The sequence below is a fragment of the Hemiscyllium ocellatum genome, chromosome 17, assembly GCF_020745735.1.
Source record: "Hemiscyllium ocellatum isolate sHemOce1 chromosome 17, sHemOce1.pat.X.cur, whole genome shotgun sequence".
Lineage (NCBI taxonomy): Eukaryota > Metazoa > Chordata > Chondrichthyes > Orectolobiformes > Hemiscylliidae > Hemiscyllium > Hemiscyllium ocellatum.
The window spans coordinates 28,024,421-28,048,249 of NC_083417.1; the positions used below are offsets into that span (position 1 = coordinate 28,024,421).

At 43.0% G+C, this 23,829-nt stretch overlaps 1 protein-coding gene across 3 annotated transcripts in view; it reads left to right on the forward strand.

The window, feature by feature from the left end:
• Positions 1-23,829, forward strand: part of nfat5b (nuclear factor of activated T cells 5b) — a 240,308-nt gene that overhangs the window by 189,542 nt on the left and 26,937 nt on the right. For all 3 annotated transcript variants that reach the window (XM_060838016.1, XM_060838013.1, XM_060838014.1), the window contains exons 11-13: positions 8,925-8,996; positions 19,101-19,252; positions 20,997-23,544. In XM_060838016.1, the coding sequence (XP_060693999.1) occupies positions 8,925-8,996; positions 19,101-19,252; positions 20,997-23,544 (2,772 nt within the window). The remainder of the gene's footprint in view (positions 1-8,924; positions 8,997-19,100; positions 19,253-20,996; positions 23,545-23,829) is intronic.

Genomic DNA, 23,829 nt, shown 5'->3' on the forward strand with positions numbered 1-23,829 from the left:
TTCCTTCATTGGACAGGGCATTGAGTACAAGAGTTGGCAGATCATGTTACAGTTGTAGAAGACTTTGGTTCGGCCACCTTTGGAATACTGCGTATAGTTTTGGTCGTCATATTACCAAAAAGATGTGGATGCTTTGGAGAGGGTGCAGAAGAGGTTCACTGGGATGTTGCATGGTATGGAGGGCACTAGCTATGAAGAGAGGTTGAGTAGATTAGGATTATTTTTATTAAAAAGTTGGAAGTTGGGGCATCCTGATCGTGGTCTACAAAATCATGAGAGGTATAGATAGGGTGGATAGCAAGAAGCTTTTTCCTAGCGTGGGGGACTCTATTATGAGGGGGCATGTGTTCAAGATGGGAGGGAAAGAGTTTTAGGAAGATATGCATGGAAAGTTCTTTACGCAGAGGGTGGTGGGTGCCTGGAATGCATTGTCAGTGGAGATGGTAGAGGCAGGCACGATAGCATCATTTAAGATGTATCTAGACAGATACATGAATGGGCAGGGAGCAAAGGAATACAGATCCTTAGAATAGATGTCAGAGTTTAGATAGGGAATCTGAATTGGTGCAGGTTTGGAGAGTTGAAGGGTCTGTTCCTGTGCTTTAGTATTCTTTGTTCTTTGTTATCTTAGAGTACGCTGGGACCTTAATCAGATGGGTCAGTGGGCCAAAAATGGAGTTTTATTTAAGGTGAAATGATGCATTTTGGTTAGGCAAATCAGTGCTGGACTTTATACACTAATGGTAGGGCCCTGGAGAATGTTTTGTGAAGGTCAAGTCACAGGTCGACAAGGTAGTGAAGAAAGCATTTGGTATGCTTGCCTTTATTGGTCAGTTCTAGCTCCCAGCCCTGCCGTATTTTCACCATCCCTCCAGACCTCCCCCCTCTCTGAGGATGAAAGATTAGTCCTCAGCAGAGGCCTCACCTTCATCCCCCTACGCTCCTGGATTAACGAATTCAACACATGGCAAGACATCGAGCATTTCTTCCGCCGCCTTCGCCTCCGTGCCTACTTCTTCAATTAGGACTCCCACCCACCCTCTGACGACCCCTTCTCCTGCCTCCAACACACCCCATCCACCTGGACACCCTGTGCTGGCCTCTTACCCGCTCTCGATCTCTTCATAGCCAACTGCTGCCGCGACATTGACCGCCTCAACCTGTCCACCCCTCTCACCCATTCCAACCTCTCACCCTCGCAAAGTGCAGCCCTCCATTCCAGCTCCAACCTCATCATCAAACTGGCAGACAAGGGAGGCACAGTGGTAGTTTGGCGCACCGATCTTTATATTGCTGAGGCTAAACGCCAGCTTGTGGACACCTCTTCCTACTGCCCCCTTGACCATGACCCCACCTCCCACCACCAAACCATCATCTCCCAGACCATCCATAACCTTATCACCTCAGGGGTTCTCCCATCCACCGCCTCCAACCTCATAGTCCCACAACCCCGCACCACCTGTTTCTACCTCCTGCCCAAAATCCACAAACCTGACTACCCCAGCCGACCCATTGTCTCAGCCTGCTCCTGCCCCACCGAACTCATTTCTGCATACCTTGACACGGTCCTGTCCCCCTTAGTCCAAGAACTCCCCACCTACGTTCGGGACAACACCCATGCCCACTACCCCCTTCATGATTTTCGCTTCCCCGGCCTCCAACGCCTTATCTTCACTATGGACATCCAGTCCCTATACACCTCCATCCCCCATCACGAAGGCCTCAAAGCCCTCCGCTTCTTCCTTTCCCGCCAAACCAACAGTACCCTTTCACTGACACCCTCTTTCGACTGACTGAACTGGTCCTCACTCTGAACATGCTCTCTTTCCAATCCTTCCACTTCCTCCAAAGCAAAGGAGTAGCCATGGGCACCCGCTTGGACCCCAGCTATGCCTGCCTCTTTGTAGGATATGTGGAACAGTCCATCTTCCGCAGCTACACTGGCACCACCCCCCACCTTTTCCTTCGCTACATCGATGACTGTATCGGCGCTACCTCGTGCTCCCACGAGGAGGTTGAACAGTTCATCCACTTTACTAACATCTTTCACCCTGACCTCAAATTAACTGGACCGTCTCAAACTCCTCCCTGCCCTTCCTAGACCTCTCCATTTCTATCTTGGACGATCGACTCAACACGGTCGTTTACTATAAACCGACTAACTCCCACAGCAATCTAGATTAGACCACCTCGCACCCTCCCCCCTGTAAAAGCGCCATCCCATATTCCCAATTCCTTCACCTTCGCCGCACCTGCTCCCAGGAGGACCAATTCCAATACCGAACAACCAAGATGGCCTCCTTCTTCAAAGACCGCAATTTCCTCTCTGACTTGGTTAATGATGCTCTCCACCACATCTCCTCCGCCCTTGAACCCCTCCCTTCCAATCGCCACCAGGACAGAACCCCACTGGTCCTCAATTACCACCCCACCAACCTCCGGATACATCATATCATCCTTCGTCATTTCCGCCACCTCCAAACAGACCCCACCACCAAGGATATATTTCCCTCCCCACACCTATCAGTGTTCCGGAATGACCACTCTCCGTGACGCCCTCATCAGATCCACACCCCCCACCAACCCAACCTCCACTTCTGGCACCTTCCCCTGCAACTGCAAGAGATGCAAAACTTGCGCCCACACCACCTCCCTCACTTCCCTCCACGGCCCCAAAGGATCCTTCCATATCCGTCAGAAATTCACCTGCACCTCCATACCCATCATTTACTGCATCCACTGCACCCGATGTGGCCTGCTATACTTTGGGGTGACAGGCCGCCTACTTGCGGAACGTTTCAGAGAACACCTCTGGGACACCCAGACCAACCAACCCAACCGCCCCGTGGCTGAACACTTTAACACCCACTCCCACTCCGCCAAGAACATGCAGGTCCTTGGCCTCCTCCATCGCCAGACCATGGCAACACGACACCTGGAGGAAGAGCACCTCATCTTCCGCCTAGGAACCCTCCAACCGCAAGGGATGAATGCAGATTTCTCCAGCTTTCTAATTTCCCCTCCCCCCACCTTTTCTCAGTCCCAACCCTCAGACTCACCCTCACCTTAACCTCCTTCCACCTATCGTATTCCCAATGCCCCTCCCCCAAGTCCCTCCTCCCTACCTTTTATCTTAGCCTTCTTGGCACATCCTCCTCATTCCTGAAGAAGGGCTTATGCCCAAAATGTTGATTCTCCTGTTCTTTTGATGCTGCCTGACCTGCTGCGCTTTTCCAGCAACACATTTTTTAAGCTTTATTGGTCAGTGCATTGAGCATCAGATTTGGGAAGTCATGTTGCAGTTTTATAGACCCCTTTTGGAATATTGCATTCGATTCTGGTCTTCCTGCTATAGGAAATATGTTGTTAAGCTTGAAAGGCTGCTGAAAATATTTACAAGCATATTGCTTAGGTGGATGGTTTGAACTATAGGGATAGGCTGGGGCTATTTTCCCTGGAGCGTTGGAGGATAAGGGGTAACCTTATAGAGATTGATAAAATCATGAGGGGCATGGATAGGGTGAATAGTCATGTTTTTTTTCCCAGAGTAGGGGAGTCCAAACACAGAGGGCATAGGCTGAAGATGAGAGGAGAAATATTTAGGAAGGACCTGAGGGATAACTTTTTCATGCAGAAAGTGGCGAGTCTATGGAATGAGCTGCTGGAGGTAAATGGTAGAGGCTGGTACAGTTGCAACGTTAAAAGGCATCTGAATGAATACATGAATAGGGCATGTTTAGACGGAGATGGGCCAAATGCTGGCAAATGGGGCTAGATTAATTTAGAATATTTGGTCGGTTTGGGCGAGTTGGACTAAGGAGCTGTTTCTGTGCTATACAACTCTGACTGTATGTTTCAAATGTAATTTTGATCCTTATTGCCAGGAGTTAAAAGTCCTGCTAAAAAATAAAGTACATTGATGAACAGTATTCAAACAAAATAGCTCAAGTTGGTGGAATTGTTGAAATCTGAATTACAAAAAAGTGTCAAAGATACCTGCCATGTCATGTCATAAGCAATTACTTTAATGACGTAGTTACTATGGATTTAACATTATGGGGTGTCAAAATACTTTCATTTCACACATTGTAAGACTTTGACCTGATTGAGTCTTAGTATAGTGCTGAGTAAGGCCAAATGGGTATTTTAGATAAGATTGATCAATTACAAAAGACTGAGCAGCTGACCTTGTATCTCAAATGCTTGTGCTTGTGATGAGAGGCTTAAAAAATACGATGCAGTAGACCAAGGACTGGATAATGGTACTGAGACTTATGATATCACACAAGACACAGTCCAAGGCCAGTTGATTTGACTCGATATTCAGGCAGCACATTACATAGATGTCTGGTGAGGAGAAATGAGACAATTGTGGAATTTGCAGGAAAAACATAAAATTTCCTAAATATTCAGGATTCTGGTCAAGAAATTAAGTTGGGAGATAGCGGGGATTGCAGATGTTGAAGAAGTCAGAGTTGATAAAGTGTCACGCTGGAAAAAGCACAGCAGGTTGAGCAGCCTCTGAGGAGCAAGAGAGTTGACATTTGGGGCTCAGAAAAATGGAATGAGTGGATAGTAGAAAAACACAGTACAGGTACTGATCAATCGATTTCGTTGGAAATCGATTGAATATCAGAGAAAGAGCTGTAATGAAACTAGGAGATCTTGTAGCTGGCATCTGGAAAGTCAGAGAAGTTAAATAATGGTTGTAACTTGAACAGATTACACAATGAAACAAAGACTGTAGAACAGGATGAGAAGCAAAAGTCTTCATGGCTGCTAATAAACTGAGGATAAATCAATTAGAGAGGCAAAACAAAGGGGGTTAGGTTCTTGGAGAGTTTGGCATTTATTATGAGGCACTAAATCAGGGAAAATCAGCTTTCAGTTTGGTGGATTTGTACTGAAAAAGTCCTTGCAGATTGGAATGTAAAACAATGTTGGAGATTAGGACAATTGTCATAGAATCATAGAGGTGTACAACATGGAAACAGACCCTTTAATCCAACTCGTTCACACCAACAAGATATCCTAACCTAATCTAGTCCCATTTGCTAGCACTTGACCCACATCCCTCAAGCTTTCCTATTCATATACTTATCCAGATGCCTTTCAGATGTTGCAATTGTACTCGCCTCTACCACTCCCTCTGGCAGCTCATTCCATATACATACCACCCTCTGAATGAAATGGTTGCCCCTTAGGTCTCTCTTATATCTTTCCCCCTTCACTCTAAACCTCTAGTGCTGGACTCCCCCATTCCAGGGAAAAGACCTTGTCTATTTATCCTATTCTCACCCTCATAATTTTGTAAAACCTCTATAAGGTCATCCCTCCGCCTCCGACGTTCTAGGGAAAACAGCCCCAGCCTATTAAGCCTCTTCAAAGTTTGGGAGAAGATTTGTAGCTCGGGTGCTCGTTGTTCTAGTTCTGAAGCTTCTGTGGAGGAACAGGAGTTGAAGCGCTTCACAGGAGGCTCCCAAGCAGTGAGGATGTCACCTAGACAGGGGACGAAACGTCTGCAACACAAATTTCCAGCTGGGCGAACAGAACCACAACTATTAAGCCTCTCCCTTTTAGCTCCAATCCTCTAACCCTGGCAACTTCCTGGTAAATATTTTCTGAACCTTTTCAAGTTTCACAACATCCTTCCAATAGGAAGGAGACCAGAATTGTACGCAATATTCCAAAAGAGGCCTAACCAATGTCCTGTACAGCCATAACATGACCTCCCGACTCCTATACTCAATACACTGACCAATAAAGGAAGCAAAGCAAACGCCGCCTTCCCCATCCTATCTACCTGCGACTCCACTTTCAAGGATCTATGAACCTGCACTCCAAGGTCTCTTTGTTCAGCAACATTCCCTAGGACCTTACCATTAAGTGTATAAGTCCTGCTAAGATTTGCTTTCCCAAAATGCAGCACCTCTCATTTATCTAAATTAAACTCCATCTGCCACTTCTCAGCCCATTGGCCCATCTGATCAAGTTCCCATTGTAATCTGAGATAACCTTCTTTGCAGTCCACTACACCTCCAATTTTAGTGTCATCTGCAAACTTAATAACTATACCTCCTATGTTTACATCCAAATCATTTATATAAATGACAGGGTGGCATTTTTACAAATATGTTATCATTTATATGTTTTTGCAATAACTTTTAGCTAAGGAATTAAGTTTTTAAATGTAAGTTAAAGACAAATACTTGGTTTCAGAAGCTGCTAAATAAACCTGGAGTAATTGCAAATCAAAGCATTGTGTATTCTTATTGATATGGTCAGAATTGGAAATGGGAAGACACAAAACATGGGTGTTTCATCTTTGGGCTTTGTGATCGAGACATGAGATCCAAAATCATCTAATTTAGGGGCTTACAGTATTTATTTGCGTCCCAAAATAAAGGGATGGTATGGAGTTAAGGCTACTTTACATCTCTATCTGGGACATTCCAGGAGTGTCACAGTTTCATGAATAGATAGTAGCGAATTAATACTTTTGGTTTTGAGTTTTGTCTGTGGAATTTCTCTCTGTTGCATTTTTGGTATTTAAAGCAAAACTCTGGATAAATGTGTGCTTAAATTCCCATCCTTAGATGACCCAAAGAACATGAAATTAATCCCTTTTTCCGCAGTGCTTCATATGGTGGTCTATCTAAAGAATATATTGTGCATTGGTTTCATTCTTTGTCTTCTGGATGAAAATGGATAATATCATCCATTGGAAAGCTAAGAAAATGTAAGGGGTTACAAGTATTTTGAATGCCGAACAATGGTGGTTGTGGAGGCAGCAGATGTCAATTTATTTGTCAGAAAAATAAGTGAAATCATCAGTGTGGTCACATTGAAAATTGTGTAGCTTGTAATAGTGTATCATTCCACAAGAAACAGTAATGCTATATAAAGAGTGGGATTCAGAAATGTTACAGACTGACCATGCAACTTGAAGTGGTGATGAGAACAACCAAGTTCAATACATTTGCAGATACATTCTATTTTGTTTGAAAAAGGCAGTCAGTCTGTGACATTTATAAATTCCTAATTTGGATATAGAGCCAGTCTGACTCAAGGTTGGGATACAGGCAAACTCCAACTTTACACCTTGAATTGAATGAGCTGAGACGTCACCTTTTTTAAAATACTAATAAAGCCTTAAGTTATCGCAGGACTGTGACTTTACATATTAATCAATTGAAACTTGTCTTTAATCACTTAAAATGAGATACTTAACAGCAATCCAGGTTTCTTCAATACATTGCGTCAGTTGTAAGACACTTTGATCTTTTACTATAAATGCTGTGTCCTATGATCCTGCCCCACTAGCCACCTGACAGAGGAGTAGTGCTTTGAAAGCTTGAACTTACAAATAAACCTATTGGACTACATTCTGGTGTTGTGATTTTTACCTTTGTCCACCCCAGTCCACCACTGGCATCTCCATATCCATGCAATTCAGTGGATGCAGATCATCAACTGTCAGGTTGTTTTACAAAAGAAATGCATGCATAATCAAATTGTTCAGGGAGCTGGAGGAAGGAGGTTTTGCAATATAGTACTTTGAAAAGAATTCAAAATTTTCAACCTCATTTTAAGATTTTTGTTGTACATCTAAACTCTTATTTCTGTATAAACAAAAATGAATTTGTTACTTTTGTGTGAATTGGGCTTAATTATATGTAAGTGATGAACATTAAGTGGGAATCTCCTTAAACCCCTAGAAAATGACAGATACTGAAACTATATTGTTGGCTTAAGAGATGCAAGTTTATCATATGAAACTCTATAAATAAATCTTTTGTAAAGATGGACTCCAGTTCTATCTTTCACTAGCTGGCTTTGTAGATTATGAGAGAGATTTCTTATCTGTTAGCTTATCTTGCTTAGTTTAGAATCATCACAACATTTATTTTAAAATTGCTTCTTTTCCGTACTGTTGCTTCATTAGTGAATGCAAAACCTTCATAGTCTCACCAGACCATCCGGCTTCTCCCTCATTAGAGGGACAACTGGGTGGTGGTTTAATTTGAGGGTGACCATGACTTTGGGGGGGGGGGAGCACAGTGGCTCAGTGGTTACCACTGCTGCCTCACAGCACCAAGGACCCGGGTTCCATTCCAGCTTCGGACGACTGTCTGTGTGGAGTTTGCACATTCTCCCCGTGTCTGAGTGGGTTTCCTTCATGTGCTCCAGTTTCCTCCCACAGTCTAAAGATGTACAGGTTCGATGAATTGGCCGTGCTAAATTGCTCATAGTGTTCAGGGGTGTATAGGTTAGGTGCATTAGTCAGGTGTAAATATAGGGTAGGGAAATAGGTCTGGGTGGGTTTCTTTTCATAGTTGGTGTGGACTTTTTAGGCCAAAAAAGCTTGTTTCCATACTGTAGGGATTCAATGATGGAAGAGGTTGAGAAGGAAGGTCTTTCATGGTAACCTCAACCAATATGGAGTTGAACTTGCACTGTTGGCACAACTCTGCATCACAAAACTGGCTGGCCAGCCACCTGCGCTAAACCAAATTTATTGGTGAATAAACCCTACTTCAGGAAACTTAAGGTCATTTGAAAGATAGAGCTTAAATTATTTGCAAGTTAAGAGGAATATTGTCTCTGTGTCCTGTGAGGCTGTATGAATCTTATCAAGCCACAAAGCCAAAGAGCTTGGACTGTTCTGTGGCATCTAGTACAATCTGCGACCTTGGAAAATATTATTCCAAGATTTTAAGGGCCATATCTGAATACAAATATCTGATTAATTGTTTTTAATAGTAAACTGATTGATTGATTGATTGTCATGATTCTTGCTTAGTCTTCATGGAGAACTAAATGAGCCATTTGTATGGATGGATAGTTTATAATGTTTGGCAAAGGGAATACTGGACGAGATAATTGAGTTTTGAAAAGGTCAGCATGTATTCTTTGTGTTTCAGTGAGTTCCTCAGATGTCAGTGTGAAGAAAGAAATTCCTGTCCCGCCATGTTCTTTTGAAGAGACAATGAAAGGTAAAATGGTACTTCATAACACATTTAAGAAGAAATGGGGCTCTGGTTTCACATGCATGACAAATTACTGGTCTTAACTGGGTTGTCAAATATAGCAACACACAAAAGAAGTCAAGAATTCCAATATGAAGGAGTAATCTTGTGAGAAATAAAAAATGAATAAATGTTACTGATATACAGCAGTGATTATTTTGAGGATCTCTGTTGCCCTTCATTTTCAGTGGCAAGTCTATGGGTTTTCTACTTACCAGTATACCTCTGAAGATGAACTGTGCAGAGATTTTTTAAAAATGTCTGCATATCTTGTTGGCCAAAATCTGTTTAATGTTTGAAACACTGGCTTAGTTTTTAATCTATAATTCTAAGTGCTGTTAAACATTTCCATTTCAATATGATTATTTCATATGTAGCTCATTGATCAAGTTCTCTATGATCAGATCCAACTTCCAACTTGGTAACGAGTAGCCCATAGAGCTTCGTATATTCTTTATAGCATGTTAGGCATATGAAATGTCAGTGTTTTAGTTTTGATACAAGTTATTCTATCACCTCATATGACATGAAACTAAAGTCCATTAACATGATGAATTATTATCAAGTTTTAAGTAAATAGTGTTCTGTTTAGTGTCCTGCAAAAGTGGTTATTCACATGAGCTCTATCTTAAGTTTCAGTTACTCATCTAACTTTATCTTTGTGAAAAATTACTTAAATATATGTATCGGATATAGAACCATTTACTTTACCCTCTGCAAAGAAAGAGAATAACATTTGAAAATCTTAGGAAGCCTGGTAATTCCAAACAATATAATGGAGTTTTTTTTACAGCATGGAAAGAGGCCCATCATGCCTATACCAGTCATCGAGCACCTATCTACTTTGATTCTATTTTCCAGCACTTGGCCCATAGCCTTGTATGCAATGGCATTTGAAATGTTAATGTAAATAATTCTTAAATGTACAGGTTCCTGCCTTTAGCACCCTTTTCAGCCACAATTACAGATATGCTTATGTCAATCCCACAATGAACCCATTAAGTTCCCCCAATAGACTATCTGCCCCTTACTTTAAAATTATGACCCCTAGTTATTGACCCTTTACTCAGGGGAAAGGTTTTTTTCCCTATCTATGACCTTGTAATTTAATACACCTTAACTTGGCTTGAGTCCCTTGCCCGAACAGTGTCTCCCTACCTTAAGCCCTGTAGTGCAGTTTTTGGGCTCTAGTATATTGCCTTGCCAAGGGAGGTTAGCATTTTACATATTATAATGAGGCTGTATGTTTAGTTTTTATTTAGCCTTAGAATGTAAATCCACCGTTCCTAATATTCCCTAAGAGGGTAGTGGGTGAGCTATATTCTTGCACTGCTGCAATTCTGCACATCAAAAGTGCTTTTAAAGCTTTCCAGCATTTTGGCCCAGCATCAGTGAAGGAATGTTGATTTGGTTCCAAGTCGGGATCAAGTGTGGCTTGGTTGGAAACTTGAATTGGCTTATGTTCTCCTAAATCTTGCCACCCTTATCCTTCTAGTTGTCAGAGATTAGAGATTTTGATGTCATTTGAAAGAGCATTGATTAGTTATTGTATTCCATCTTGCAACTATAGTCAGTACTGCCTCTTTGGAATAATGCTGGGGGGAGTGAAAGTTTCAGGTGATGCTTGAAGTACTCATCAAGAAAGCATTGTCTTGAATGGTGTCATGCTTCCTGAATATTATTGGAACTGTATTAAACCAAGCAAGCAGAGTTTTCTAATACATTCATGACTTGTGCCTGGTAGATGATGTATGGACTTTGAGGAATTGAGGGGGTGGGGGGGGGGAGTTGCTTGCCTTAGAATTCCTCTGACTTGCTGTTCATAGATTCATACAGTGCAGAAAAGGCCCTTCAGCCCATTGAGTCTGATCAACATAACTACCACTAAAAGTACACTAATTCCAATTTCCTGCAGTTGATCCATATTCTTGAATCTTATGATACTTGAAGTACTTATCCAAATCTTTTATAAATGTTGTAAGATTTCCAGCCCCCACTACCTTCCCAGCCAGTGCACTCCAGATTTTGACCACCTGCTGAACGAAAAGGTTTTTTAAACCAAATCCCTTCTGAATCTACTGCCCCTTAGCCTAAAACTATGCCCTCTTGTGACTGACTCCCCTCCAACTAAGGGGAACAGCTGATCTCTATTCACCCTGTCCATAACTCCCATAATCTTATGCACCTCAATCATGTTCCCCCTCGGTCTTTCCACGTGCTAGTGAGGTGAGGAATAGGGAGAGAAAGGAGTTGAACACATGGCTACAGGGATGGTGCAGGAAGGAGGGTTTCAGGTTTTTGGATAATTGGAGCTTTTTCTGGGGTTGGTGGGACCTCTACAAGCAGGATGGTCTTCATCTAAACCAGAGGTGTACCAATATCCTGGGTGGGAAATTCGCTAAAGCTATTAAGGTGGATTTAAACTAATACAGCAGGGGGATGGGAACCAAAATGGTAGGACAGGTACAGAAGAGGATGAGAGTAGGGAGTTCAAAAATAAAGTTTCTGATACTAGCAAGCGAGAACCTGGATTGAAGTGTGTGTACTTCAAAATGAGGAGCATCCGAAATAAAGTGGGTGAACTGGTGGGTGGGTTGGTACCTGGGACTTCGATGTTGTGGCCATTACGGAGACATGGATAGAGCAGGTTGTTGGCTGTTGCAGGTTCCAGGATTTGGATGTTTCAGTAAGAACAGAGAGATGGTAAAAGAGGGGGAGGTGTGGCATTGTTGATCAGGAACAATATTACTGTTGTAGAACTCGTCAACTGAGGTAGTACGGGCTGAGGTTAGAAACAAAAGAAGTCATCATGCTGGGAGTTTTCTGTAGGATTCTGAATAGTCCCAGAGATGTAGAGGAAAGGATAGCAAAGATAATTCTCAATAGGAGTGAGAGAGGCAGGGTAGTTGTCATGGGGGACTTCAACTGTCCAAATATTGACTGGGATCACTACAGTACAAGTACTATAGATGGTCAGTTTTTGTCCAGTGTGTGGAGGAGGGCTTCCTGACACAGGATGTAGACAGGCCTACAAGGGGCAAAGCCACTTTTTAGATTTAGTACTGGGTAACGAGCCTGGTCAGGTGTTAGATTTGGAAGTAGGTGAGCACTTTGGAGACAGTGATCGCAATTCTGTCAAGTTTACTTTAGTGATGGAAAGGGATAGGTGTACTCCACCGAGCAAGAGTTACAGCTGGGGGAAGGGAAATTGCAATGCAGTTAAGAAAGATTTAGGAAGCATAGGATGGAGAACGAAACTGCAGGGGATGAGCACATTAAAAATGTGGAGCTTATTCAAGGAAAAGCTCCTGTGTGTCCTAGATAAGTATGTACCTGTCAGGCAGAGAGGAAGATATAGAACGCGTGAGCCGTGGTTTACTAAGGAAGTGGAATCCCTGGTCGAGAAGAAGAAGGCTCATGTTCGGACAAAATGTGAAAGCTCAGTTAGGCCGCTTGAGGGTTACAAGGAAGTCAGGAAAGACCTAAAAAGTGAGCTCAGAAGAGCCAGGAGGAGACATGAGAAATTGTTAGTGGATAGGATCAGGGTAAACCCTAAGGCTTTCCATAGGTATGTCGGGAATAAAAGAATGACGAGAGTTAAGTTAGGGCCAATCAAGGATAATAGTGGGAAGTTGTGTGCAGAGTCAGAGGAGATAGGGGAGACACTAAATAAATATTTTTCAACAGTGTTCACTATAGAAAATGAAAATGTTGGCGAGGAAGATACAGAGATACTTGCATCTAGACTAGAAGAGATTGAGGTTCACAAGGAAGAGGTATTAGAAATACTGCAGAGTGTGAAAATAGACAAGTCCCCTGGGCTGGATGGGATCTATCCTAGGATCCTCTGGGAAGCAAAGGAAGAGATTGCCGAGCCTTTGGCATTGATCTTCAAATCACCATTGTCTACAGGAATAGTGCCTGAGGACTGGAGGATAGCAAATGTGGTTCCCTTGTTCAAAAAGGGTAGTAGAGACAACCCTGGTAATTACAGATCAGTGAGTCTCACTTCAGTTGTTGGTAAAGTATTGGAAAAGGTTATAAGAGATGGGATTTATAACCATCTAGAAAAGAATAATCTGATCAGGGACAATCAGCACGGTTTTGTGAAGGGTAGGTCGTGCCTAATGAATCTTATTGACTTTTTTGACCAAGTGACCAAACAGGTAGATGAGAGCAAACTGGTTGATGTGGTGTATATGGATTTCAGCAAGACACTCGATAAGGTTCCCTACAGTGGGCTATTATATAAAATGCGGAGGAATGGGATTGTGGGAAACAAAGCAGTTTGGATCAGTAGTTGGCTTGCTGAAAGAAAACAGAGGGTTGTAATTGATGGAACATTTTCATCTTGATGTCCTGTCACTAGCGGCGTATCGCAAGGGTCAGTGTTGGGTCCACTGCTGTTCGTCATTTTTATAAATGACCTGGATGAGGGCTTAGAAGGGTGGGTTAGTAAATTTGCGGATAACACTAAGGTCAGTGGAGTTGTGGATAGTGACAAAGGATGTAGTAGGTTGCAGAGAGACATAGATAGGATGCAGAGCTGGGCTGAGGTGGCAAATGGAGTTTAATGTGGACAAGTGTGAGGTGATACACTTTGGACGGAGTATTTGGAATGCAAAGTACTGAACTAATGGTAAGATTCTTGGGAGTGCAGATGAGTAGAGAGATCTGTGTCCATGTACACAGATCCCTGAAAGTTGCTACCCAGATTGACAGGGTTGTTAAGAAGGCATAGTGTTTTGGCCTTTATTAATAGAGGGATTGTGTTCCGGAACCAGGAGGTTATGCTGCAGCTGTACAAAGCTCTGGTAAGGCCACATTTGGAGTATTGTGTGCAGTTCTGGTCACCGCATTATAAGAAGGATGTGGAAGCTTTGGAAAGGGTGCAGAGGAGATTTACTAGAATATTGTCTGGTATGGAAGGAATAAAAAAACCGGCAGACAAGGGAGGCACGGTAGTAGTTTGGCGCACCGACCTCTATACCGCTGAGGCCAAACGCCAACTCGTGGACACCTCCTCTTATCGCCCCCTCGACCACGACCCCACCTCCCACCACCAGACCATCATCTCCCAGACGATCCATAACCTCATCACCTCAGGGGATCTCCCATCCACCGCCTCCAACCTCATAGTTCCACAACCCCGCACCGCCCATTTCTACCTCCTGCCCAAAATCCACAAACCTGAATGCCCCAGCCGACCCATTGTCTCAGCCTGCTCCTGCCCCACCGAACTCATCTCCGCATACCTTGACACGGTTCTGTCCCTTTTAGTCCAAGAACTCCCCACCTATGTTCGGGACACCACCCACGCCCTCCACCTCCTCCAGGATTTTCGCTTCCCCGGTCTCCAAAGCCTTATTTTCACGATGGACATCTAGTCCCTGTACACCTCCATCCCCCATCACGAAGGACTCAAAGCCCTCCGCTGCTTCCTTTCCCACCGCACCAACCAGTACCCTTCCACTGACACCCTCCTTCGACTGACTGAATTGGTCCTCACCCTGAATAACTTCTCTTTTCAATCCTCCCACTTCCTCCAAACTAAAGGAGTTGCCATGGGCACCCGCATGGGCCCCAGCTATGCCTGTCTCTTCGTAGGATATGTGGAACAGTCCATCTTCCGCAACTACACTGGCACCACCCCCCACCTTTTCCTCCGCTACATCGATAACTGTATCGGCGCTGCCTCGTGCTCCCACGAGGAGGTTGAACAGTTCATCAACTTTACTAACACCTTCCATCCCGACCTCAAATTCACCTGGACTGTCTCAGACTCCTCCCTCCCCTTCCTGGACCTTTCCATTTCTATCTCAGGCGACCGACTCAACACAGACATCTACTATAAACCGACTGACTCCCACAGCTATCTGGATTACACCTCCTCCCACCCTGCCCCCTGTAAAAACTCCATCCCATATTTCCAATTCCTTCGTCTCCGCCGCATCTGCTCCCAGGAGGACCAGTTCCAACACCGCACAGCCCAGATGGCCTCCTCCTTCAAGGACCGCAGATTCCCCCCAAACGTGATCGACGATGCCCTCCACCGCATCTCCTCCACTTCCCGCTCCTCCGCCCTTGAGCCCCGCCCCTCCAACTGCCACCAAGACAGAATCCCACTGGTTCTCACCTACCACCCCACCAACCTCCGCATACAGCGTATCATCCACCGTCATTTCCGCCACCTCCAAACGGACCCCACCACCAGGGATATATTTCCCTCCCCTCCCCTATCAGCGTTCCGCAAAGACCACTCCCTTCGTGACTCCCTCGTCAGGTCCACACCCCCCACCAACCCAACCTCCACTCCCGGCACCTTCCCCTGCAACCGCAGGAAATGTAAAACTTGCGCCCACACCTTCTCCCTCACTTCCCTCCAAGGCCCCAAGGGATCCTTCTATATCCGCCACAAGTTCACCTGCACCTCCACACACATCATCTATTGCATCCGCTGCACCCGATGTGGCCTCCTCTACATTGGGGAGACGGGCCGCTTACTTGCAGAACGCTTCAGAGAACACCTCAGGGACGCCCGGACCAACCAACCCAACCATCCCGTGGCTCAACACTTTAACTCTCCCTCCCACTCCACTGAGGACATGCAGGTCCTTGGACTCCTCCACCGGCAAAGCATAACAACACGACAGTTGGAGGAAGAACGCCTCATCTTCCGCCTGGGAACTCTCCAACCACAAGGGATGAACTCGGATTTCTCTAGTTTCCTCATTTCCCCTCCCCCCACCTTGCCTCAGTCGGTTCCCTCAACTCAGCACCGCCCTCCCAACCTGCAATCTTCTTCCTAACCTCTCCGCCCCCACCCCACTCCGGCCTATCACCTTCACCTTGACCTCCTTCCACCTATCACATCTCCATCGCCCCTCCCCCAAGTTCCTCCTCCCTACCTTTTCTCTTAGCCTGCCTGGCACTCTCTCCTCATTCCTGATGAAGGGCTTATGCCCGAAACGTCGAATTTCCTGTTCCTTGGATGCTGCCTGACCTGCTGTGCTTTAACCAGCAACACATTTTCAACTGGTATGGAAGGAATGCCTTACAAGGAAAGGCTGAGGGACTTGAGGCTGTTCTCGTTAGAGAGAAGGTTGAAAGGTGACTTAATAGAGACATACAAGATAATCAGAGAGCTCGATAGGGTGGACAGGGAGAGCCTTTTTCCAAGTATGGGAATGGCAAACATTGGTGGACACAACTTTAAAGTGAGGGGGGATAGGTCTATAACAGATGTCAGAGGTAGTTTCTTTACTCAGAGTAGTAAGGGTATAGAATGCTTTGCCTGCAACGGTAGTAGATTCGCCAAGTTTAAGTGCATTTAAGTAGTCATTGGACAGGCATATGGACATACATGGAATAGTGTAGGCGGGATGGGCTTCAGATTAGTATGAAAGGGCAGCGCAACATCGAGGGCCGAAGGGCCTGTACTGCGCTGTAATGTTCTATGTTCTCTACTCTAAAGAAAACAATCCAAACGTACTTAGTCTCTTCTTATGACTCAATGTCTCTATCCCATGCAATATCCCAGTAAATCTATTCTGTACCCTTTCTAAGGGCATTCAGTGGCTCAGTGGTTAACACTGCTGCCTCACAGTGCTAGGAACCCGGGTTCAATTCCTGTCTCGGGCGACTGTCTGTCTGTGTAGAGTTTGCACATTCCCCCTGTGTCTGTGTAGGTTTTCTCTGGGTGCTCCGGTTTCCTCCCACAGTCCAAAGTTGTGCAGGTTAGGTGAATTGGCCATGCTAAATTGCCCATAGTGTTAGGTGCATTAGTCAGGAGTAAATATAGGGTAGGGGAATGGCTCTGGGTGAGTTACTGTTTGGATGGTCGGTATGGGCTTATTGGTCCGAAGGGCCTGTTTCCACCTTGTAGAGAGTCTAATCTTAAAAAAATATAATCTAATGTCATGCTATCATATCCTTCCTGTTGAGATGACAAGAATGGCACACAGAAAAGGTAGATGATCTTTTGTCCGAAATCTGAAAAGCTCCGAAATACAAAGTTTGTCTTGAAGTTTTTTTCTCATTAATGATAGAAGAATGTCACTGATGAAAGTGATTGACCTAGGGTGTTATCTGAGGAACTTCTGTGTCTCTGTCCTAGTCTTGGGATGATGATCCTCCAATAAATTTTGTGGAAGCCATATTTCAACCAGTGATCAGTTTTTCCCAAATTCCAGCGATTTCATATTTGTTACCGCTCCTTGATATTCAGTCAAATGCTGCCTTGATGTCAGGGGCAGTCGCCCTCTGCTTACAACTGGAGTTTAGCTTTCTTTTCCATGTTTGTACTAATGTTGGAATGAAACCGAGTGGCCCTCACAGAATCCAAGTTACCACTACCCTTTTCACATCCTCTTATAAAGTCAGAGTCCAAACTGAGCTTCTGTAAGTAGGTTTTAGGTGAGGTGAGTGCTGCTTGAAAGCACTAAGTAATACCTTGCTTCACTCAATGATGATTGAGCTTGACGGTCAATTATTATTTGATTTTGATTTGTCCGGCTTTTTGTGGGCAGTACATTTTCTATGTTGTTGGGTGAATGCCAGTACTGTTACAATTTTGTAACAGGTTGTAACAGGTTTTGTAACAAAGTTTTCCTGTCCAAATATGAAATTCAGACCAAGCTTTTAATCTTTGTTAACAACTGCATTTATTTGATTTTGAAGCTGGAGGAGTCGAGAACACAGACATATTTTATATAAATCCTTCATTTAGTTTGATTACTTATTCTTATAATTCCTATAACTATTAGTTTTAATTGGCCTTACTGCCCTTAACAAACACAATCTAGATCTGCATAATCAAGCAATAGTTTTCTGCTTCTGTTCCAGTGATTTGCTTCTTTCTGATGATGTTTTCTTCAGCATGACAACTTTTGACACATTCTGATATTTGTACTCACCTTGTTTACATCTTGGGTAGAGGTTTTTCCTGACCAGCAATTCTTTCTTTTACAATTTTATGCTTATTTAGGGATGAAGCTAACTCAACTTCAGGTTGGAGTTAACATGGAGTATCTCAACACTTTATCCAAGTTTAAAGGCATTTTATGGAGTTGGAGTGATCCTCATACTGTTCAAGGAGCAGTGTGTCTGTCTACCTACCCTGGATGTTGTTAGTCAAAGCAACCTCTGAAGGCTTATTTTAAGCCTGCAGAGGCTGATACAGGGATCCAGTAAATATACATGGTGATTTCAGATATTAGTAAAATTAAAGAGTGGATTTGATGTACTAAGAGAGGATGATGGTGTATTGCCAGTGAAACCAAAGGACCAAGAACAGTAAAGTTCACTTAGCTGGATAAAATGAAGTTTAAAGCCACAAGTTCTTCATAAATAATGAAGCTCATCAGAGGAATGCCTCTTGAAAGCTGAGGAGCACATAGAAAATAAAGATGCAATTGGAGAAGTCAATCCAACCAAATATGAAAAAGAGCTTTTGAGGAGCTCTGAAAAATCTGTGGAGTCAACAGCATGCAGAAAATAAATGGGGGAATAAAGCAAAGCAAGGCGTCATGAAGATCACATCAACCTATCTGATCACCACACTTGTGCTGTCCTGAGCTTCCCTTCTCCCTATACTCCATAATATGTGGCAGTGCCTTCCTCTGTCTCTGCTTCACAATAGCATTCTCCCATTTTGATCCCACTTTAAGAAATTTGGTCAGTTCTTTTAAGCCTGTTACCAGCCCCTCAAATTGCTCAAAGTTTGCTATATCTCTGCATTTCTTCTAAATTAAAAAATACACTCAAAGCTATTGTTCAGTTGGGAATTTGCAGTGATTAAAATTGAAAATGTATTGACGTTAGGGTGAGTATGCAATTTTGGGGAAGAATTAATCTGAAAATAAGGTGGCTATAGTAATGAAAGGAGTTTGCTTATGTCCTGCAGAAAAACCACTCGTTTGACTAATGAAATATCTTAACAAATGCATTGAATGTACTCAGTTAAACCTGAAATGTTAGTCAAGGTGAAACTATTAATATTACCATTATAACCAACATGAATTGGTTTTTCGGTATGGTTAAAGTATGACTTGTTTTTAAACTTCTTCATAGCTTCAGGAATGAAAGTCCCAGGCTGTTCCTTGGAAGAAGCGGATCTCCCTACTACTTTGCTATCACCCATACTGCCATCAGTTGTGATAAAGAAAGAAGCAACGACTCCAATGGATGTGGTATCAAATCAGACACCATCTGCAGCTTTTGAAGTATGATTTTTATATCCCCAAATGGATAGAAATGCTTTTTTTTAATGAGGGAAGAAAAGTTCTTGTATATAATGCTTTGTTTTAAAAACATATCTTTACTCTATTTTTCCTTCATGTGTAGCACTTTGAATCTTGATACTTTTTCATCATTAGTTTTGGCTTCTCATATTTAGTCTTCTTATATAATACATTTTTAGTAATGTTCTTGCAGTCTTTTAATCAAACTTTTGATTTCTAGGTAGCTATCAACATTAGCTTCAGATTTTGGGAAAGTTGAATTAGAGTTAAATATGGTTAGATGAAGGAAGTAATTAAAATATCTCCCAAGTTTGCAGACACAACATAAAGCTAGTTGGGAGGGTGAGCTGTTAGGAAGATGCAGAGATGCTTCATTGTCATTTGGACAAGTTGAATGATTGAGCAAATGCATAGGAGCTGAAGTATAACGTAGATAAATGTGGCGTTATCCAGTTTGATTGCAAAAACAAGAAGTCCGATTATGACTTAAGTGGTGTTAGATAGGGAAAGGAAGAGATGAAACAAGACTTATGTTTTCTTGTACACTAAATGCTGAAAGTAAACATCCCAGTCGAGCAGAAGGCAAGTAATGTGTTGGCCTATGTACGTAAAGAATTCAAGTACAGGGATGTTTTATGTAATTATACAGGGGCTTAGTGAGACTACACCTGGAGTATTGTGTTCAGTTTTAGTCTCCTCAACTGAGGAAGGATATTCTGGCTATGGATGAATTGTGAAAGGTTAACCAGACTGATTCCCTGGGATTGCAGAACTGCTGGATCAAGAAGCACTGGATCGGTTAGGATGAAGCTCGCTGGAGTTTAGAGGCATGAGGGGAAATGTCATATAAACTATAGAATTTTATCAGGACTGGACAATAAACACAAGAAGGATGTTTCCAATGACTGGGGAATCGAGAACCAGCGGTCACGGTGTAAAGACACGGTGTCGAGTAGTGAGGCTGTGGAATCCTCTGCCACAGAAGCAGTTGAAAGCATTTAATGTTTTCAAGGATTTAGGCATAATCCTTAGGATAGTGACAGCAAAGGATATGGGGAGAAAGTAGGAACAGGTACCAAGTTGATGATCAGTCATTATCATGTTAAATGATCGAGTAGGCTCAAAGGGCTGAATAGCCTATACACTCTCATGTTTTCTGAGTCTATTTTTCTGTTTATATCCTGATCTGTCGGTGTGTTAATGTTGACATCTAGATATGCACATACACATTTTCCATCTAACAATGGGCAATTACCACCAGTTGCAGAATTTTCTAAACTATCAAACAGGTTTAGCTCTGTAAGGATATAAAATATGGAGAAGGGAAGAACTGCAGATGCTGGAGAAGTCGGTCAAAAAGGGTGGTGCTGGAAAAGCACAGCAGATCGGATAGTATCCGAGGAGCAGGTAAGTCGGTGTTTTTGGCATAAGCCCAAAATCGGGAATATTATTCCTGATGAAGGGTTTATGTCTGAAACATTGAATTGCCTGCTCCTTGGATGCTGCCTCACCTGTTGCCCTTTTCCAGCGCCGCCCTTTTCGACAAGGATGTAAAATATGATTTTTTAAGTTTTTAAAAAATCAATAGTCATACCCGTGGGCCAGGAGGCCTGGGTTTAAGTCCCACCTGTTCCAGAGGTGTGTAAAATCATTTCTGAATTGGTTGATTAGAAAATACATGTTTATAAATATTGTTTTAAGTGAGTTTTATGTTTTATTTGTTAAGGTTCAAGAGGTGGGAGCAGGACAGCCACCTTTGGAAATCTCCTCTAATGTCCAAGCAAGTGCACCATTCTCTGTATCTGTGTCTCATCAAGGGGGCGACACTGAGCAGTGCCAGCAAATTCAACCAAGTATGTTTCCAAATACAGATACTTTGACAACTGTACAAAAACAAGACATTTCTCAGCCATGTCCTTTTCCAGCATCTAAATGTTCCAGCCAGCTCCAGAATAATGAAGGTTTGCTTCAACAAACAACCCAGTTTCACAATGCTCACATATTGCTAGATTCAAGGGAGGTACAAACAAGAGAAATTTTGCAAGCTGATGCAGCCAAGATATCCTTATCCCAAATTCCTGAGTCTGCCCGGCAGCAAAAACATCAGCACCAGAAGCAACAACAACAATCAACAACACAAGCACAGGCCCAGGCCCTGCAAGAGCATTCACCAAACTTATTTCAACCAAGTGACAGTGTATCACAGTTGCAGAATGCTTTGCACTCTATGCAACAAAGAAACTTTCAAACAAATGCTAACAGTGGCAGAAGTGACAATGTTAGTCTTGTTCATCAAGCTTTGGAGGCAAGTCAGCAGCAATTAACTTCTGTTTTATTTACTGGATCTAGCACATCTGAGACAATGCAGCAACCTGTGGAGCAGGTACAAGACCAGATCAATGCAGATTTATTCCATCAAGTCAATTCTATGCAGAACTCCCTCACTCAAGGTTTATTCTCAAATTCTGACAACACATCGCTTCCTAGGTCAGACAATGTTCTCTCTGCACCTGAGAATTCATTGTCAAATCAACAAGTGTTAGAAACCTCGACAGACATTTTGATGGAAATGCAACAGAACATATGCCCTGGATCAGGACAACTCCAGTCAGATATGTACCAATCCTCTAAAGTAATGAGTGCCCAAGGTTCTTTAAATGGAGCCCTCCAGCAAGGTGATATTTTTCAGCAGTCCACTCATGCTGTGTCTAGTTTGCAGTCCAGCGATGAAAACCAGCATCAAATATCCCACAGTGGAATATTTTCACCTGCTGCAACTGTTGCAGGGAAAGAAAACAAAGGAAATCCTCAGCAGGCAACTTCTTCCCCAAGTGTTTTTCAGTGCTCTAACTCAATGGTTACAGTGGAAGAGACCTCAGTGCAGTCGAACCAGAGACAAACCAACATGTTTGAGTCTATTGTGCAGATGCAGCAGAGTGGAGATAGCCAGCCTCAAGTCACTTTGTTTTCTAATACAGATGGTATGATACATGTAAAAAGTGGTGGCTCTTCACAGCAATCTGGGATTTTTCAACAGGGTGGAGAAATGCTGTCAATGCAACCTGGAAACTTCCTGCAGCAATCGCATCCATCATCTGAACTGTTCCATCCACAAAATTCTCTAAATCAAGTTCAAAGTACAAGCCATTCTCAAGAATCACAATCTGGACTTTATCATTGCTCTAGCACGATGCTACCACATCAGAACAATGCTGCTTCCCAGGATCAAGTACAGTCAACATTGTTCCATCCTCAAAATTCAATGGCAGTTCTTCAAGGTTCCTCAATTGGCCAAGACCAGCAACAAAGCACACTCTTTCTTTCTCCAAACTCTTTGCCTCCACTTCAAGATAGCAACATGTCACAAGATAAGCAACCAGTAAACTTCTATTCACCCCAAAGCTCAATCCAAGCACTCCAGAGTTCAGGAGATCCTGAGCAGCAATCTGTGAATGTCTTTCAGACCCAGACTCTCATGTCTCAGATTCAGAGTACCATGATTCCTCAAGAGCAGCAACATCAACAACAGAGTCTTTTTCAACATCAGGTCACAATGTCCTCTCCCCAGGCTAACACTTCTCCTCAAAATCAGCAAGCATCAATGTTTCAGACCCAACACTCAATAGCTACACTGCACAACAATACTTCACCTCAAGATCAACCTCAGAATGTTCTTTTTAACTCTCAAAACGCTATTTCTCCAATAAATAGCAGCATGACTTCCCAGGAGCAACAACAGAATGTCCTTTTTAATTCTCGGAGTACTGTGCATTCTCAGAGTACCGTGCCTCCAATGAATACAAATTTGGCTTCCCAGGAGCAGCAAAACCAAAATCTTTTTCATACTCAACCTAATATGGTGGCTGTTAATCAAGAACAACAATCATCCATGCAATTCCAAAATCAGACCACAGTTTCAACACTTCAAAATAGTGGGACACGTCAGGCAGATGAACAACAGCCATCAGTTTTTCACAGCCAACCTCAAATGCAGTTAGTTCAGAGTTCAGGAGATTCTCAAAGTCAGCAGGTCACACTATTCATTTCCCAGACTTCAATGTCTGCATTGCAGAACGATATAAATCAACAAGAGATGCAACAGTCCACTATTTTCAACCCACAAAGTAATCTGTCTGTACTTCAGACCACCACATCTGTACCAAGTCAACAACAAAGTACACTTTTTCACCCACAAGGAACGATGAATCAGCTTCAAAGTACACCTGCACCTGCCCAACAACCTACTGGCTTGTATTTGTTTGGAATTCAAAATGGTAAGTGTAATCTAAGAATTAAATTTCAGTCAGTCAACAAAGATGTTTGCCCACCAAATTAAATATTTCTAAAGTGTTTTTTTTGTCCCAAATCAGTGCTAATTTAATTGCAAAGTAATATTTTGTGAACTCTCATCTGTGACTCACAAGATTCTGGGTTGAAATCCAGTACATGAGCACAAAAATCAAAGCTGATACTCCACTGTAGTACTAAGGAGTAATGTATTGTTGAAAGTGCCATCTTTCAGTTCGCTAAACTGAAGTTGTATTTACCTGTTTGGTAGA